Source organism: Danio aesculapii, chromosome 8 (assembly GCF_903798145.1).
Source record: "Danio aesculapii chromosome 8, fDanAes4.1, whole genome shotgun sequence".
Classification (NCBI taxonomy): Eukaryota; Metazoa; Chordata; class Actinopteri; order Cypriniformes; family Danionidae; genus Danio; species Danio aesculapii.
Window position 1 is genome coordinate 34,734,577 of NC_079442.1, and position 20,573 is coordinate 34,755,149.

At 34.3% G+C, this 20,573-nt stretch overlaps 1 protein-coding gene across 1 annotated transcript; it reads left to right on the forward strand.

Annotated features, from left to right (window-relative positions):
- Positions 1-325: 325 nt before the first annotated feature.
- mindy4 (MINDY lysine 48 deubiquitinase 4) lies at positions 326-10,987 on the forward strand. Its single transcript, XM_056463828.1, has 18 exons — positions 326-621; positions 829-948; positions 1,978-2,180; positions 2,258-2,498; positions 2,628-2,845; positions 4,889-4,947; positions 5,163-5,260; positions 5,354-5,470; positions 5,548-5,636; positions 7,034-7,135; positions 7,219-7,282; positions 7,392-7,457; positions 7,856-7,923; positions 8,009-8,072; positions 8,558-8,719; positions 8,806-8,986; positions 9,159-9,246; positions 9,365-10,987. Exons 1-18 carry the CDS (start codon positions 559-561, stop codon positions 9,411-9,413), a joined length of 2,052 nt encoding a protein of 683 aa, XP_056319803.1. The 5' UTR covers positions 326-558; the 3' UTR covers positions 9,414-10,987.
- The last annotated feature ends 9,586 nt before the right edge of the window (positions 10,988-20,573 follow it).

Consider the following 20,573-nt stretch of genomic DNA (forward strand, 5'->3'; position numbering starts at 1 on the left):
TATCTTTTCAATTATTTAAATTAAATAAAACTGTAAACATTGTTAGCTTATATAATTAGCACATATAAGATGACCATCAAAAATTAAAACAACTTTTCCATACCTGGCTATCGCTAAAACAGGATATTCTCCAACCTTATATTGAAATAGCTTTTTGTAGTCACTTCTCGCTTCTGTAATGAAGTAAAGTGTAAAGAAAAGTGAAAAGAAACTGTAAATACGTCAAAAATACGTAACACATGTTTTATCCGCACGGAGGCGCAGCTGCGTCATTATCCATGCACTCACCAACAACATTTTGGTGGTAACTATAGCAACAAGGCGAAAAGCTAGACCGCTAGTTAGCAAGCGTCGCAACTATCTTTACCTCATCATATGGAATTTATCCCCCAGAGAAATTACAAATAATTAAACTTCCAAGTTGAAAATGCAGTATAGATGAAAATATGACCTAAATTTTGTCCAACAGTATTTGAGGTGTGCGCACTTTGGTGTTGTTTACAACCGGAGCTAGCAAGTTTGCTATAACGTTATCTCAACACCGCTCTGTTGTGATCTATGATGGGCAAAGATGTGGAGGATGTTTCTGCATCTCTTGTACGGGAGTATCTCAGTCGAAAGGTAGGTAACTTTAACAGAGTAGTGTTTTTCAGCTGATTCTATTTCAACGAAAACATTCAACTGTGTATTACATGGCATTTTGACTCATTGGCTAACTACAACATTGCTCCTGTGCTACGTAAATTGACGGTACTACTGGAGTGAAGTGCATTTGAATCCGCTGGAAACGTGCTTGTTTACTGGATCTATCTTGAAATGTCTTTGCAGGGCCTCAAGAAAACCATAGCTTGCATGGATGAAGAGCTTCCACGAACTCATTCAAGCGTCAATAACAGATCAGATCTGCGGAGTATACTTTACCTTGAGGGCCTTTACAAAAAGAATAAGGTATCACATTGATTAGCATACAGTACATAGGGTTGACCACTAAAATTTTCCTAATTAGAACTGCATGTGGTTTATGAGTTGATTAAAAGCTCATAATAAATACGTCATAATGAACATGTAGAGTATTTGTCCCCAAATTCAGAATCGTGGATTACATTTTGACATGAAATGAAGATGTATTGTTGGCAGTTTATATTGTGAATGTTCAAATGTAAATTATATGATTAAATGATGCCTCAGTATAATGTCATTCTACATTTTTGGAATTGCATTACATATTTCAGATTACACATAATCAGCAACTATACTACACTGTATTTAAAATATAAAAAATGCAGAAAGTATGGAGTCAATCTAGGGCCATATATTCTTGCAAAATAAAAATAAAGTTTTGCAAACATTAAATAACGTATTGAGCAAAAATAAATAAATAACTGCAAATCTCCAAAAATAGCAAAGGGAAAATAAATTTTTGAGAAAAAAAGGAAATTTGCAACAAAGTGAATCGCACAGAAATGTGAAGTACAAAATGAAAACAGCAACGCAAACTAAAAAGCTAATCAAAATGAGCATTGCAATTGACTGGATGGGTTTTGTAAAGGCAATGCTATAATATATATATATATATATATATATATATATATATATATATATATATATATATATATATATATAAAAGGACCAAGCCGAAAAGAAAATGAATATATATATATATATATATATAGTTTTTTTAATTGCAAATATTTTTTTTTTTTTTTTGCACTGCTTGATTTTTTTTTTATTTGCAGTTCTTTTTTTTGTTTGCAAATTTCATTTTTATTTCTTAAAACTAAATTTGCCCATTGCAGTTCTTTATTTTTGTTAGCAAAATAAATTGTCGCTTTGCGATTTTTGGAGATTTGCATCTATTTATTTATTTGCTCAATACTTAATTTTTTGTTTGCAAAACTTTTTTTTATTTTGAATATATAGTATATGGCCCTAGATTGACTCTATAAGAAAGCTCACAAAATTTATATGATTTTTTAGGCTGAAGAACATCCCTTGAAGTCAATGTTAGAGATGATTGTGAAGGACAGAATGAGTGAAGGTGGCAAAACCAAAGGTCGTCAGCAAAGTGACGTTCAAGCACATCAATTCGATCAAACCCTGTCCAGTACTTCCATAGATATGACTGGGAACATTAAAAGAGAAGAAAATTGTTTGCAAAATCTCTCATCGAACAGTCCAAGGTATTTGAATAATTAAAATCTAATGTATTCATTTGTTTGAGACTCTTTTAACAGCTACAATGTTCACTTTTGGACAGGTTATCTGAAAGCAGCAGTGTGCCAAATGTTATTGTGCCTTCCCAAACACCTTTTGAAAAGACACAAGACAAGACAAAGACAAGTTTGGACCTCTCATTATCAAGCCAGGATAGTCTGTTAGCCATGTCGAAAGAGAGATTTCTCTCTGAGAAGAAGCTTCTAGACACTGACAGCCAGAAGAACAGAAGCAGCAGGATAAGACGAGGGATTATGGCAGGTCCCATTTCCAGCTCCTCGCAGGTGATGTTTTTTTATATATAAAATTTAAATGAATGAATTTAAAAATCTAATTCATGCATCTAAGTGATGTTGTGATTCATTTGAATATGTGAGTTTTGGTTCCATCATTTTTTCATTCCATTTTTATAGGAAAGTTACAGAAGGCGTCCAACACGAAAAACACCTTCATCTGTTATAACAGCAATGGAGGATTGCAGACAAGCATCAAACTGGACTAATGGCTTCAATACTACCAAAACAGAGTCTAAACCATCAGCCTTTCTTCAAGGAGAAAGCAGTATGATTTCTAATTTACATAAAGGAAATATTGACTATGATGGACATGAGAGGATGACAAAAGCCAAGCAGTAAGTTTGTTTGAATTTGTCTTGGTCTTTTCATTATGTATTAGAATTAGTGTGAGACAGTTTGATTGTCTTTTGAGAATAATACTTCACTGCAGATCATAGTTTTCTAACATAATTTTTGTCTCATTTACAAATCCAAATATTTAAACATTATAAAACAATATACATTGATAATAAAAATTACATGGGGTAGTTCAATTTTATTTATTATTATTTGGGTTAATTTACTCGAGCTATGCCCTGTTTAAGTGCTTCCCCTCCTCTTCAGTAGAATGTTAAAGAAGACCTGAAACTGTGGTCCATGGTGATTCATAAAATGTAAAACAGTGGCTACCAGCAATTAAGTGAAAAATAAAACCTACAAATGTAATTCTTGTTGCTATGATAGAAAAGATATGTCTTTGCAAAATTATAAACATTACTAAAATCATTATAACCTTTTAAACAATAGTTTCATCAACAAGCTTAAGCTTCAAGCATCTTGCATCTTAAGCTTCAAGCTTCAGTTCCTTGCACAGATCAATTGATTGACTTTAAAAAGTAACCCGTCAGTCGCGCCAGACAGAATCTGCCTACATTTTCTTTTGCTGTTTCTGCTAAGAATTTTGTAAAATAAATCTGTGGATTTATATGGAATGATTTTTGGAGTATCATAACTAAAAACTCAATAGATGAAATAAAAAACAATGCATTTTTTACTTTTATTTAATGTTTACAATGCATCCATCTAGATCCACTTATTTGGTAAACAAAGCAAGCTTCTCATATAATATATCTACTAAAAGACAGAAAATATGACTTTATACTGTATTGTAAACAAATTCTATGAACATCTTAATATTACTATCACAATAATATTAGTGAAATTAATTTAAAAACTGAATAAATACAAATTTGCACACATTTACAAAAGTAAATAAATAGGCCCAATAATGGGCAAAAATCTGTGGATTCCTGCGTGCACAGATTCTGTGTGGGCCTACCCATCGTACAAACTTTTATTAACTTAATTTTTAGACAATTTTGATAAAACAAGACATATCTTGTATTAGGGCTGCACGATATTGGAAATGTCTGATATTGGGATATTTTATTTTTCTGATATAAATATTGCGATATGGGATATTTTCATAAGATAATTTGATCAGCACTATTTGATGGTTTTCTATGGAGTCTAACAGCATCCAGGTGCAAAAATTGATCTGTAAAGAAATCACAATGCAAACTTTGTTTTGTCTCGTTTCTAGTCCAAATATTTAAAAATTCTTATCTGTAGTAAAAATATTATTTTGTTTTCAACTTTTCCCTTTCAAGTTTTTCTTTAAAGCAAACAAAACTATCTGTCAGTGGGGCAAGTTAAATAATCTTGTTTTTGCTTTGAAATGTAGATATTTGGACTAGAAACAAGACAAAAATGATAAGTAAGAAAAATCTTTTTTGTATAAATTCCATATAAATACTAGAATTCAGTCTCAACATTGCATATCTTATGATGTGACTATTGCAGATCCACACATTGCGATATCGATGCTCAAATGATATATTGTGCAGCTCTATCTTTTATAATATATTTTTGCTTCTAAAGTACTGTAAATGTAGCGATTTAATAATGTTTAAATATTTATTCTGGTAAAGATTTAAATAGTAAGAAAATTTGTAATGTTTAAATATGTTACACAGACCTATTCTGTTGTTTGTCAAAATGTCATTGTATATTAGTTCAATCAGTCGTTGAAATGTATCAAAGATCATATCTAGTGAGATGAGAATAATTCTAGGTGCCCACATGACTACAGAGACCCACAACCATTTCTGTATTCCATATTTATAAAAGGACCCAGAATTTGTAGACATGGCTATGGATGTACCTGTATACATAAATCTTATATGGATCTGACCCTTTATATATAAAACAATATGGATCTAAGACGTTGCAGTTTTGTATTGCAAAAAGAGGCTTTTTGTATTCATGCTCAACTGCGATAAGTCAAGCCTGTGTGATTATTAACTTTTATTGTTTCCTTTATATTGTTTCCTCTCCAGAAAGAATTCGGCACCCAGCCTAAATCTGGACAGACTCCATGAGTTGGAAATGGTTTTAGGTAGAGCACCTAAAATCTTCAGCAGATTACATTTTGTATCATAGCCAGTTTCAACTACAGAATAATGTTGTTCTGCTTTAATATAACTGAAGTGCAGTTCTGTATGTCACTTTCAATATTTCATCTCGTAACACTACAGATTTGCAGCTGAAATATGCTTAAAATAGCCTATTGTTTAAAGTCAGACTCTTCTGAAATGCCTTATAATTTTACAGATGACATCGAGAACGAAGAGAGCTTGTGTGATATTTCTAGAAAAATCCTGCCAGAATATAGTTTGGACAAGACTCCCATGGACCAGATGACTGCTGTTGTAAGTACATTATCTTGTTAGTTTCCTCAAACCATAATTTAAGTGGTATCAGCCCGACCTTCTATTATATCTGCGCTGTCATATCCAATTCAGGCTCTGAAAGAGATCATCTTTGGTTCTTCCATGGCTTGTTTCACAGAGGAGTGGAAGCAGCAGAGTTTTACCTTTTCAGATACTTCTGGTCTGAAATACGGGATTGTACAGAAGAAGGTACTGTACTCCAGATTTACTGTAGTTTTGGTGTGCAAACATTTGTGTCATGTGGTATTTTGGGATTGTTTCATTAGGGTGGACCCTGTGGTGTCCTTGCAGCAGTTCAGGCATGTGTTCTACAGAAGCTTCTGTTTGAAGAATCAAGCAGTGACTCCATGGATCAGTGAGCATCGGTTTTCTTTTAACACATCAAATTTTTCTTTTATTTAAGTTATAATTTAAATACATTTTTAAATGATTTAAAATCAATATTTTTATTTTATTGTTATTTTAAAACCTTTGGCTTCTGTAGCCAAAACAAATTCCTTGTGTGTGCACACTTGGCAATAAAACTGATTCTGATTCTGATTTCAGTTGTTATTGCTTAATTTTCAAAGCTACTCTATAGGTGTGACTACATAAGTATGCATTAATATTTAGATATCAGATATTTAGCCAGCAATTTGATATATCAATATTCATTACTGTTTTCTGTAGTAACCCCCATTCTTATGGACATTTTGTATTTTTATGTATCTTTTAATTTTCCTTTATACATCTATTTTATAAGATACAAATAACCAACCTCTCAGGAAAAAAATGCCCCATAAAACCCATTAAAACTCTAAACAATAATAAATCCCAGTGCCATTTAAGCCAAAATTCATATGTTTTTTGTAAACAAGCTTGCATTTTGTTGACAGGGTTTCAAAATCGTTTTTACTGGTATCAAAAACAAAATGTATCGTTTGCAAACAAATGTTTTGTCCTACTTTCTGCTTATGAGCACTGCAGGCCAAATATAAATTTGTGTGTGCAGAAAAAAAATCTAAATAAATGTTGTGTGGAATGGAAAATTATTATTATGTGATTATTTAAACAAACCAACATTTAAATGGTTAAAATCTTTAAAAACCTAACCATATGATTTTGATAGCTCACATTGCTAGTTTTGTGGTGAACAATTCATCTGTGCATATCATTAAGAAAGAAAGAATTATCAGGTTGCTTATATCTTAGGAATTGGGCTTGGCTAGCATATTTAACCACACCCCTTCAGCTGTCAGTTTTGACAACAAACAGAAATGGTGAGAAGGTGTCTGTTAGGTTGTAATAACTCTCCCCAAACCCTTTACCCCATCTTTCTGAATGAAATGCCTCCACTCCTCTTGCATTCATTCCTCTTGCAGTAGAAAAAACAAGCCACACCCACTGTTTTCTCATTTAATATTCTGTTTTTATAGGAACTGCATCACAATATGAAAAAAAATAACGGTAGCAGCTTCTGGTTCATGGGGACTTTAAACTAATTAATCAATTGTCTTAAGCGGCAATGCTGATAAAAAGATTGATGTCGGAATTAAAATACGATGACGGCGTTAGTGGTTAGTGCATCGACATATAGCACTGAGGTGAATTGTAATTGTATTTTGGGATTATTTTCAGGCATCAACAAATATTTTATTGCTATAGATAGAATATCAAAATCAGATTGTATACTGATTAAATAGACCATACAAATTAATTATGACATTTACATTTCATTGATGTTCCACATATATTTTTGTTAAATATCACCAGGAGACTGGAGGTGTCAAACATTGTAAGAACAAAATGTCTCTATCTGGCTTTGGCTGATGTACTGTGGAGAGCTGGGAATATGAATAGAGCAATAGTTGCAATGTAAGTGTCACACATTTAGCATTGTCATTTATATTTACAAAACTGTTGTTTATTTCTTAACCATGGAGGATCTGTTCCCTCAGAAACACAGGAAGAACTGTGTTCACCCCGATCGGGCGCTACAAATCTGATGGAATTCTAGAAATGGTAAGATGATTCTTTGGCCTTTAAATTGCCTCTTAATTGCGGCGTAATCTTTTTGACGGCTACTATATCTCTATTGTTAATCTTTTTTTCTTCTCCATATTCCACATAGATAACATACGTCACTGTCGAGACCTTAGATGATCTCACTTTAGTTCTTGAACAGCATGTTAGACAGGTACGTCTGCGCTTGAATGCCTTGTGACACATTCTGTATACCTTTTATTTTTGTTAAATATATATTTTATATAATAATAATGTCTAATATTATTATATGCACAGTATTGTCATATTCATATTAGATTATAGATTTTATATTGATTATTACTATTTACTATCAAATACACCTATATAATACAATAATGCTTTTATATTTGTTTATAATTTTAATTGTAATATATTTGTAGTTTGTAATTATATTTAGCAGTTATAATGATTGAATTTACTCAAGTTATATGCAATTATGTTATATGCATAGGCATTTGATCACATGCATTAAGGCAAACATCACATGCTTAAATGCTCCTTATATGATTGATGAAGGCAATTATTAGCAATTTTCTTTTCCCCTTTTAGTTTGAATCTGGTCCCTTTGGCTGTATCCTACTTACCATTTCAGCCATTCTTTCCAGAACTATTGCAATGTGAGTTTCCACCTCTTTAACTCATTAAAGTCTATTTACATTCTCACATTCACAGAGCTAATTGTTTATTTTGTGTGTGTTTTAGTGTACGAAATGACATGGATGTGCCAACCTCCACTCTTATTGGAGCTCATGGCTACTGCACACAGGTTTGCTGTACTGACACGTTTTAGACCTGACTTAAAGATCCAATACACAAAAGCGTAACCTTGCGCTTGTGCACAAACCTTGTTTTATATTTATCACAACTCTAAGTTGGTTATATATAACTTTTATGAATGAACACAAACAAGATATTCTGAAGAATTGACATCCATTGACATCCATGGTAGGAACAAAATATACTATGGATGTCAATGGATGTTTTTTTCCTCACCAACATTCTTCTTTATATTTTCCTTTGTGTTTAACAGGATAAAGAAACACAAACAGGTTTGGAACAATTGGAGAATGAGTAAATGATGGCCAAATTATAATTTTTGGGTGATTCTTTTAAGACCCGTTATTTAACACACTGTACGTTATTTAACACGCTGTATTATTCTGGTTGCTTTTTTGCATATCTCCTGTGTGTACAGTTTTCTGATATGATTAAGTCAATAAATCTTATAATTTCCTTTTCATTTTTCTTAAGGAATTGGTAAATCTATTACTTTGTGGACGCGCCGTTTCAAATGTCTTTGATGATGAAATGAAGCTTGATTCCGGAAATGGAAATTTTACCCTTCTGAAGGGAATTAAAGCACGATCTAACATTGGGCTGCTCTCTTTATTTGAGCACTATAATATATGCAAGGTAATAAATGAAATATTTATACTTGATACCAAAAAAACCCAAAATATTTCTATATTTCTCAACCTTTTTCTTTTCTTTTTCTAAAGGTTGGATCTCACCTGAAAAACCCCACGTTTCCAATTTGGGTGGTGTGCAGCGAGAGCCATTTCAGTGTTCTCTTTAGTCTCTCTGAAGATCTGGCATCCGATCACTGCACGGAGGACGAGTTTGACTTGTACTATTATGATGGATTGGCCAACCAGCAGGAACCAATTAGATTAACAGTCTGTGAGTGTTTTCCTTTGCTTCAATGTTTTTCTGGACATAAGTGCACATACAAAACAAAACACCCGATTGTAGTGTTTCCGAAAACAAAATAAACTCAACCTTTGCACACCTGCTCCATAATTAGGGTTCATAATAAGTCTGTATTTAAAGAGTATTGTGTGTGTCTGAACAGATCCACATTCTGCTGCTAAGGCTGCTGCGTACAATGACAACACAGATGATGACCTCATCCCTCCGCTGGAGCTCTGCATCAGAACGAAGTACGTTTTATTTTATCAGTGCTCAGAGTTGCATATCAGTAACGTTTATTAGAATGTGTGTGTGTAATTTAGAAATGCAAACATGTGGTGTTATTAATGGTTCAAATGTGCTTTACAGATGGCGAAATGCAGCGGTCTGCTGGAATGATACAGATCCCATTCTTTGATAATGCATGTTTTTTAGTATTAGCCCCATGCGATCCTTGTATGATTTTATCTGGTGTAAAACATATTTTCATTAGATTTTAAATTGAAAAAGCATACGTTTAGTATTTATTTTGTCTTGTGTGATAAGCCTTTTTGCTGCTATTCTTGATAGTGTTCTTTATTTGTTCATTTTTTTATGTGAATACAGAAGGATGATGCATTTTCTAAAATTATCAATCAACAAATGGCTAATATTGTCAGTCAATATTACACAAAAATGTCTTGTTTGCTCCCCTCCTGTAATTTTAATCAAGATCTCTCCTTCATTGTTTTTTCCTGCATGTTTTATATAATTGTTTACTTTTTTTTTTTCATCACGAAGTCACTTTGACGCTAAAATATTAGGAACTGTCATGCTTTAAATGACGTTTTTTACTTGGTTCAAATCATGATTTAAAGGGCACCTATTGCACCCCTTTTTCAAAATTTAAGATCAGTCTTTTGTGTCTCCAGAATGTGTCTGTAAAGTTTCAGCTCAAAACACCCATCAGATTATTTATTATACCTTACAAAATATTGGAATTTTCTGCTCTGAACACAATGTTGCTGTTTTTGTTGCCTGTGCCTTTAATGCTAGTTCTTATCACCCATCGTTCCTACGTGCCTGTCAGAGTGTGTTTCCATCTCCGGCTGCGTCAGATTAACAACACAGTGACAGACATGAAGGAAGCAGATCTCGCGTAACGTTTGTGAGAAATGCTACAGTAAGAACTTTCCAATGATTACTCGATGTAAGTGTTGTAGAGTTAATTCAAGCCTTTCTGCAATGATGAGACACAGAATGTCGTTACAAAAGTTCACACAAAGACACACACAGCACGCGCGTTTAACTTTGCACTATTTTTGCACGGCAAATGACAGGATACACGATAATATTCACTGCTGTATGGATATCCGTTATGTTAATGTACAAAATAAACCTGATTTAACGTCCGCAAACCAGAATTGAAGCGTCTTCTTTTATAATTATACTGACGCACATCTGTGGTGATAAAGTAAACATGGTAAAATCGCTGTAATTCATTACACACATGCCCTGTTTTGAAAATGTTTTCAACTTGTAAAACTCATTCTTGATCACATTTGATGATGATTGATGATCACAGAGAGCTGAACAGGTCTTTTAATCCCAGTTGCTTTGTGCACATCCTGTCTTGTTGATATGATTATACGCATTACTATCGAGACATGTTAAAACATGGCTGTCAATCAATTAGGCGGGGAAACCACACTCCTACATCATGTTGCGGTGGGACTCAAAATGAGAGGGATTTGGATCCTATTTTAACATCAGGAAATTAAAAAAAAAGAGACTTATTGTCTTTATATCACCCCAATATGACTGAGGACACACTATACATACACAGTTCTGTCCAAACAGCTCACAAAAGATTTTCACCATAGGTGCATCATAATATGACTTGTGATGAGTCGATAATGTCCATTGCTTACTGTCCACTTAATAAAGGTTTATTTAAAGGGGAAACATAATCTGATATCATTCACTAACTTTTATGTTTTCCCAATCCTACTAAGAAACATACACATAAAGATATTTTGAATGTTGGTAACCAAACAATTTTGGTTTCCACTGACTTCTACTGAATAGTTAAAAATGCTGACATGTTTTTTTTTTTAATGATCTACGAGGGAATATAACTGATAATTGCATTTCTGATGTTGGATCATTTTTTTATGAAGCATGCATTTGTTGTGGTCAGTCCCAAAGGGAGCCTGGAGTTCTTAATTATGTCTCTTTACATAACTAAAAAATCATAGGAAATGCATTTGAGATATTAAATCTTCTCTGAAGTTGATCAGTGTGTTTAGGAAATGTTTCTTAAGAGCACGCTTTGTTTGTTATATGTTTATAGTATTAGATTACAGTTTCCTTTCTGCACGTTTGATCATTATTAACGTGGAACATCTAAGTGGTGTAGTATTTCTTTCCTAGTGTGTTTTGGAGAATCCTTTTTAATTATATTGACAGTATTGCTCACAACAAAAGCAGATTAGAATATTATTATTCTATAAAATTATCAGAAACTAAATTGAACAACATTAATTTGTACATCGTGTGCAAGAACATGACAAAGCATCATTCAAAGCATGTGATCAAAACAAAACTTGTTACAAGATGTTTACTTGATCATTAATCATCTTTTAAGTCAAAATCCAAGTCTACATGGGTGTTTAGTGATGCAACACAGAAGGTTTAATCGCAAACCTGCAGAAACAGATTGAAGCAGTTGATGACTCACATGGACTGATCCCATATTTTGAAGGCCTTAATAATGAAGCTTTTGTTCCTGAGTTCATGGCACAGAGTAACTCTGGAGCGGAACTCCACTTGTCAGAATGACAAATTAAGTTGATAACTCGGTAAGAACATACCAGATAAATTGACCTAGGAGAAGAACTTGTGTGTAATCCTGTGCAAGGCAGAGTGAGACTCATGAATGCTTAGTCAATATAGAATACATAAAAATGAATATTCTGTCTTTCACCCTGATGTCATTCGTCTTCAGAGCACAAGTTATAGACCATTTTAGGGGTGTAAACAAAAACAATAGTCCCAATGTATTTTCTGTTTTCCATTTCTATAGCTTCAGAGAATCCAAAAAGAGCCACATATAGATAAATGTCGTGACAGCTGTTTTAACATTAAGTCATGATTGAATCACCTCTTGTTAGTTATGGAATAGTTTGATAAGCAGGAATTGTTCATGGGCCAATGTCATGACCACACTGAAATGGTCCAAATTTTTGGTGACTATCCAAGAGCTCTGACCCTCCATAAACAACCTAAAACTTTCAAGATCCAGAAAGGCACACAGAACATCATCAAAACACGTGTTATCAGTGGTTAATCGCCATAGAGTTACGAGAATGCTCGAGTTTGTGCAAAATAAAACAAAACTTTATTCAATAACTCTTCAGCAGTTCAAAATGCGCGCTCGCGAGAGCGCTGCTAGAAGGGACACAGCTGCGGTTGGAAGTTAACGAGAATTGTTTATATTATTTATTAAATTACCCATTACATTTTATTTTATTAACGTCTACCTCTACCTAAATGTAAAAAATTAAACATTGATAGCTGTATTCCATCTAGACTTTGGCTGTCGTGCTTTGTTTCAAGCAGAAATCGGCGCGGGAAAAGCATGCGGGATATATTATGATGATGACTCGGGTGTTTGGAATGACATGAGGGTAAGTTTCTATTTTTTGGAATAATCTCTAAGCCTTTAAGGTTAGAATTCTTCAATACATTAGGCTACATTTAAATTTTATTTGACCACGGCGTTGTCATTGGCTTCAGCTGAAGTATTGACTTTACTATTCAAACAGAATTTAGCAGTACTTTAAAAAAACCTAACATGATCCGGTGTGAACAAGACTTGTTCTGTTTGAGGCCACACTGACCCAAACTACTGGGGTCAATTGGGATTTTGTAACTTAGTAAGATTAAGTTCAAAATCTTGGTTACGGGATTGAAGTTAGAGAATGTAAGTTTACTAAGTGCTTCTATTGTGAGTTTTGTTGTTGTGAATTCCACGTTACTTAGGCTATTCCCGGAATTTGAGCAGTTTATCTCTTGATCTGATAACACCAATGAAAACATTCATGTATTGTGTTGTTTTTCCAATAATCAAGTTACAGGACAAACATCCTAGATTTTATAAATGGACATATATTTGAAAGGAAGTGTTTTCTGGCAAAAAAAGTATATCTTCCTATTAAAACATCTGACTTTGATCATCACTAAACATTCACTTTGATCTGTCTTTTCCTCCCTCAACCTCTAAATTGCATCACTCCACGCCAACTTATTGATGTGTAACTTACATTTGCTTTCAAACTTGCAGCTAATATTTTATCGAAAAATATGTATTTAATATAATTATGAATGTTATATTCCAGTTATAAATGAAATAAAATGTGTCCCTCACTATGGAGAAAAATAATGACAAAAGTATTTATCAAAAGGCAGTTTATGTGCAAGTGCATAATGCCCAGGTCTGATGCCCATCCGTGTGCTCTGAGCAGGGCACAAACCGATGATAAGGCATGAGAAATGTGGTCTAACAAGGAGGCTAAAGACAGTAGAATAACATATATTGCTGGATCACCTCTTGAGATCTGAGGAGTGAGGTTTACCCACATAGCATTCAGATCCCCAGAGGGCCTGCTATATTGTGCCTTTATTAGCATTTTCCCCTCAAATTTACTGAATTAGAAGCTTAAATTGGTTCATCTCGTCCTGCTGATGAAACAGCAACTGGAGATCTTTAATCTGCACTCTATTGCTTTTCATGCAGTTCCCAGATGTAATGCTGAATTTGAATCACTGAATTTATAGAAGCAAATGTTTGAACTGAAAAATGCTTTTTGAATATTATAAATCATATTTTTAAACAGAAGTGAATTTTGGAAAATAAATTGTGGAAGGTGAACCTGAAGTATTAAATTTAAGCATGAAAATGTGTGTGAAATAATTTTAGTTGAAATATTCACATCTTAAATAAACAGCTGTTAAATTTCACAACCTGAAAAAATCAAGTCATAATAATGCAAGCACTTGTTAATTCAGTGCATTGTTTTTTCAGTTAGTGCTTGGGCTGGGCGATAAAATCGGTATTGATGTTTATTGACCAAACACCATTGTCAATAATGATTAAAAAAAGTTCGGTATGAAGGCTATTGACCCTATTCTTCAATGCAGAAGTGTACTCATTTTTGCGATTGTTTTAGAATAAACAGCACAAAACGGTCAAACTACTTGCTCTAACAAAAGTGTTTTCATGACTTAACAGACAAAGCAGAATAATATAATAAGAAAATATCAGTTTGCAACATCAAGCAGCTGAATGAGCGGTTTTTAACGTCTTAAAATGAATGGAAGTGAATGAGACCGGAAGTCTCGAGCCAAAAAGATTCAAATGGCTGCACTCACTCGTACGCAAAGAATAAGGTAAATAGTTTTATTAAAATGTGTCTGTTGAGCGCGCACACACATTTTCCAGGCACGCCTAGCTGAAAAACATCTGAACTTTTCCGCGATGTATGTAAGTAGAACTAACCAATCTGCTTCACACCCTGTATGGAATATACACATTTCAGTAATGGCAGACTAATTACCTCAGACAAACACAGTGCACCCAAACACTGCAGTGCTTTTTACTTTTCTCCATAAACTTGCATCAGAGCTGCAGTAGTGATTTCTCCATTTGTCATCCTCTGAGAAAAGGCTTGATGGTTGCCTCATTACGAGAGATGCCATGGAAAATGGTAAAGGAAACCACGCACTTGTCACTTCAGGTCAGAATAACACACGCTAAAATGAGTGGCATATAGTAGCAGTGAGGTGATTGTAAATAAAAAAGGATGTAAGGATGTCGCTAGAGTGGCTTTTTGGTTTCTTTTCTTGTACATCCCAGCCACTAGCTCCTCATCTGAAAGAGTTTTTAGCATTGGGGGAAATAAATTCATTCAATTTGTAATGTTGCAGTATGTATTTGAATAACGATGGCTGGTTCCTTTACTTGAAAACTCAGATTTGATTATCATAATTTCTTTTGTTTACAGAGTTTGAGGTTTACTGTATTATTATTATTTCCACCTTATAGATGTTGATCTACCTTTACCATTGCACACACTTTGTAACATTTTATTTATCAAGTTTAAGATTCTCTTTAACACTTATGTTTATTTTTTTTTTATAAAGAGATCATATTTTTGTTTTTGACTATTAAAACTATTTGCCTTTGTAATGTTGGTAAATTAAAATAAAGTGGTTGAATAACAAAAAATACTAATATTGCTAAATTTGTTGTCAAAAAATATTCGATAATTATCGATATCGAATGATATGAAACATGTTATCATGATATTTTTTGTTGCCATATCGCCCAGCCCTAGTTAGTGCTATTCAACAAGCTCTTATTTTATATACTTTTGTCATTAATTTTGTTCCATACCACAGATACTGACAGACAATGCCACAAACACAGTATGTCTGTGTATCACAGTACTCAATCTGTCCTCAGGGTGCCTCTATTGTGCTATGAATCCAATTTAAAACAAAATACATTTTTGCATGGAACATAAAGCCGAAAAACAAACGCAGAAACAATTTTCCTTGAAATTGCTAACAAAGCATGTAATGCTGAATTAAGTAAAAAAATAAACTGCAGCAACCTATTTTATTTCCTATCAATTCCCTATTAATACTGCGATCATGCATTGTTTTGGCAGTTATTTGTTTGAAAATGCCACATTATGTTAATTTGAATGAATAACAGTCAAAAGCATCATAGTTTTGCTCTCAAATGCAACATGGCAGAGTTCTGAATCTGCACAGACTGACATTGTAGACAAAGTTCTTGATGTTATCAAACGTGAGTCTCCTATCTGAGGCTCCCAATCATTTTATAAGGGCCATCTGGTGTTTTATTTTTAGGGACCTGATAATGGAACAATTTCCACCCACACATGGTGATGTCATAAGTACAGAAAGTCGTAAAACCCACCATGGGGATATATTACTCAATTGACATCGTTTAGATGTGGTAAGGAATCTAGTTAGCCGCTGTGCTGCTCTGACGTTGCTTCCTGTCAACGGTCGACTCAATATTATGGCTTCGGTTTTAAATGTTGGAAAGCATATTTGCATTTTAGATGACAAGTATTTATTATTGATTAATTGTTAGAAATTATCCTTCGTTATAATGTCTTCATGGAAACAGAATACTGACATCACCAGTCTCATTTCATTCATACTCGAGTATCACAAGCAAACAGATGCTAAATGAGTGGAGGTGTTGAATGATTCCAGTGTGACGTGTCAGGAAGGTGGAAAAGAAGATCTGGCAACCTTTCAAACCAAAACATATCCTGAAGAGAAAAGCCATTTTTTCTATAGTCACATGGTTAGGGCCAGTAAAACTCGAGGCCCCTGTTTAACACCACAAAAATGTAAATGCTAAATCCAGTGAATGACAACTCGTAATGAGGAGGTTCTGAATTAATTAAGAGACAAACTGTCTGCACGGTCTTCTGCCTCACATGTCAGAGTATTTGTCTCGGTAGTACTGATCGGAGTGTCAGCTCATTCATATTCATGTTTTGTTCTTCAATTGGTGTTAGTCATAAACTGGCAAACACAAAGCTAGCCCTTCTCCCTTTTCCTCAGTGATGTATGAACCGTAAATCGTCAGAGCACACAAAACAGATCAAGGGTCTTTCAGAAGAAGATGTGTGGGTTTTAAAAGAATACGGGATAGCTATAAATAACAGGACAGGGCCCCTCAGGATTGTCTAATGGGATTAAAATGTTTACTTTGCAGAGTGTTGCCTCAAAGGCAAATTTATGGGGTACGTCATGTTTCATTTCAGTACAAGCATCCTTTCCTCATCTTGTTCCATTTTTTTGTGCCAGACTGGTTTATATTGGTGTAAATTATGTTAGACAGTTTAGTTATTATTTAGGTTTGTGTTTTATGTCTTGTCTGTGCTCATATGGTGATCAGTCTATCGGATTAGATGGTTAACATTAGCTGGCAATCACACAGTCATACAGTAAATCATATTTAGCAAACTACTGCTGAAAATGTAAACAACGTTGACAAATTTCTTTTGTAAGACACGTTACTGATGCTGCCAGCCATTCTGCTAAATTGGCAGGTGAATTTACAATTTAACACCTCATATTAGGGCTGTACGATTAATCGAAATCAACCCCCAACATGACCTTAATCCAGCATCTCTATGATTCAGCCCATTGTATTTTCAAGTTCAGGAGAGAAACATTAAGGCATTCTCAAAAGTCTTTAGACCAGTGGTGTCAAATTCAAGTCCTGGAGCCGCAGCTCTGCATAGTTTAGCTCCAACCACCTCCAACTCACACCTGCTTAATAGTCGATAGTAATCTTGAACACCTTGATTAGTTGCATCAGCTGTGTTTGATTAGGGTTGGAGCAAAACTGTGCAGAGCTGCGGCTTTTCAGGAATCGAGTTTGAGGACTATGCTTTACACTGTTTTATATACATTCCTCAGCAATACCTCCAAATGGTGTTGAAAGAGTCAGCATACTGTATTTATAAGGTACTCCTCACTCAAAAATGTCATTTCTTTCTTTATGTAATGATGTTTTTGCGGCAGCGAAGTCACACGTGAGCTGACGCACTTTTTGTTTACAGAGGACGGTGAAAAAATAGTCTAATAATGTTGACAGATTGCAAGCATACGTCTCAAACAAAATAATTCAACTTCAAAATTACAAATAATTGTATTGTGACGTCATCACTTACCGACCAAGACAAATTCATAGTATATTCAAGTCCACCATTGCAAGCCTATACAAAATGTAGCATTTTAACCAACAGTAGATCTTCACATGGGCCTAATGTTATTGTTTTTTTACCATGTTGCAACAATAACCACTTATTCTGAAAGCGTACCCCATATACATTTCTTAAGATCGCGCAGAACTAAGTATGGCTGCATTTCATTGTTAAAATGAAAGCTATGGGGCAGTATGACGCCGTTCCTTTTGTCCCTTACCAGTTGACCGCTTACCTCCGTATAGATGGCTTTTCCGCTGTTACCAGTTTGTTTGGTAGCTCGACATGTATGTCCGTGGAATTGAGACGCAGAGCGGTGTTGACTGCAACAACAAGTCCGGTGAAGAACGGTTCTAGAAAGCGGGTAGGACAAAAACAAAAGCTAAAGAAAAAAATAAAAGTAAATAACTGGGTGAGAATGTGGTAAAAACTGAAAACGTTTCTTTTTTTGGATTGCTTTTTAAAACACTGCAGTTGGGTTTAGGAAAGGGGTTGGATGGGTCAGTTGGTGCTTTTGAAAACACTATTAGTTTGGTTTAAGAAAGGGGAGGGTAAGTCGGTTGACAGCAACCTCTGGTGGATTCACGAGAACAAAAACTGCAAAAAAATGTACCTTCTTGGAGGTATTTTGGTCTCTCCAGAAATATATATATATATATATATATATATATATATATATATATATATATATATATATATATATATATATATATATATATATGTATATATATATATGTGTCTGACACATTAAATATTGCATTTTAAAATACTGATTTATTTTAACATGTGAACAACAGCATACAGAACATCAGGACAACAGCACATCTTCAAGCACCTGCAGTGTTTCCAACAACTTAGAAAAACAGAATAAACAGAATAAAAAGGATAAACTAAGAGGCTCCTGCCCTAGCTATTTTTCACCTAAATGACAAATTTAGATTTCAAAACAAAAATACTGACTGAATCCTTTTTAAGAGCCGGCATATGCTGTTTGTTCAATCACATGTTTTTTTCTTCCATCGAATAAATAGCAGGCTACCTCAAATCAATCGCTGTCAACGGAAACCCCACCTCTGCTTTAATTTGATTGAATTCGATCGACTGACGTAACACGTCTTTTCTGCTCAGAGATTACTTTTTTCAACTGCGAGCACACAGTGCGCAGCGACAAAAGTGCGAGGCGTGAAGTTTAAATATATAATAATATTTTTTAATCATTTAACTGAAACCATTAATCGGTTAAAAACTCTTTTTCATCGGCACTAGTGGTGTAGTGGTTAGTGCATCGACACATGCACTCCGGCGACCCAGTTTGATTCCCGCCTTGTGGTCCTATGCTGATCCTTCCCCTCTCTCTGATCCTCATGCTTTCCTGACAATACTGTCTACTTTTCTATACAATAAAGGTGAAAACCCAGAAAAAATTATTATAAAAAAAACTCACTCTTTCGGTTAACGGTTAATCGGTTATACACTCTACAACTTCAAACCAAATATATCAAAACAGTTTTTTTCTTCCTGGTTTTATCATTGAGTCACACTGTGTGCAAAATTGGCGCTATAGTTTGCTTATGTTTCCTGCGAGGTATCATTTCAGAACATGGGACAAGTGAAAGTGTCACGGATGGGTGACGTCAAACCCCTGATGAGTTTTATTTCCTGTTTGGAGCATCTTTATTGTCGTTCAGTCTGACATTATGACAGCTGAGATCTTAGAGTGAGAGATGGGAGCCAAGTTGGTGATATTCTTCAATTGTTTAGGATTATTAAAGTTCACAGTGAGTGTGAGCTGACCATAAGACTGATTTAAGTCAGTAGTATTTTTACCATTCTCTTCTAAAAGTTTGTTCCTCGTTACTGTCGCCACTGGCTTGCTTGGTTTGGGACTTGTATATTTGCGCATCGATGCATTTGCTTTTCGGTGTTTGGACTTTCAGCAGTGAAAATTAAACCACACTGAACTGAACTAAACTGAACTTCAACTCTGAAAACTGGACTGACACAGATTCAATTCACTAGAACTTCTATGTTAAGCTGCTTTGACATTGTTCTACATTGTAAATGCGCTATAGAAAAAAAGATCAATTGAATCGATTTTAATTCAGTCAGTACTTTTAAATGGACACCAATACTTCGATTTTAATACAATTAGGACAATACTCTGATTACGATTCTAACATGTAAACAAAGATTTTTGATTACCTTAATCCAACTAAAATCAGAATCGTAGTAAACACAAATCGCATTAATTCATGTGGAGTTTTCCTGTTTTTGTCGCATTATTTGACACTCTATTCTTTGCATCTAGTGAGTCAATCCAAAACGAAAGACACCCACATTTCCAAGTGCACACACAGTGAACACCTGGGAGACTCATCAAACCCTCTATCACTGAATACATATTTTCAAAATGGCTGTCTTAGAAATGCGGAAGTTTTCTTTCAATTTGGCCTGCGGTATCATATTCCATTAAAATAACTCCCTATTTCATATTCTCATCCAGTACCTCAGAGTTTGTTGCAGGGGCATGAATGAAATGTTACTGATTGAAAGTGGAACTGTTGAACAAATTGATTGAAATAAAAAAAATTAATGAAACATCCGAAATTACATAAAACAATGGAGCACCTGGAGAAAACACATTTTAACACTTTGGACTCAAATAGACTCTGAGCAGTGTTACTTTAACTTTTTTTTTGTCCACATCAGTCTCTTGTGAGTCACAGAGGATGTGGTCATGAGAATCATGAGCAGGGAAACTATTGGACCTCTCCAAT

Excerpts from the sequence above, each read along its gene's own strand:
- mindy4 (XM_056463828.1), top strand. The coding sequence starts at position 559 with ATGATGGGCAAAGATGTGGAGGATGTTTCTGCATCTCTTGTACGGGAG. Across the intron at positions 7,136-7,218 it reads AATAGAGCAATAGTTGCAAT|AAACACAGGAAGAACTGTGT; the intron begins GTAAGTGTCACA and ends CTGTTCCCTCAG. Across the intron at positions 7,283-7,391 it reads CTGATGGAATTCTAGAAATG|ATAACATACGTCACTGTCGA; the intron begins GTAAGATGATTC and ends TATTCCACATAG.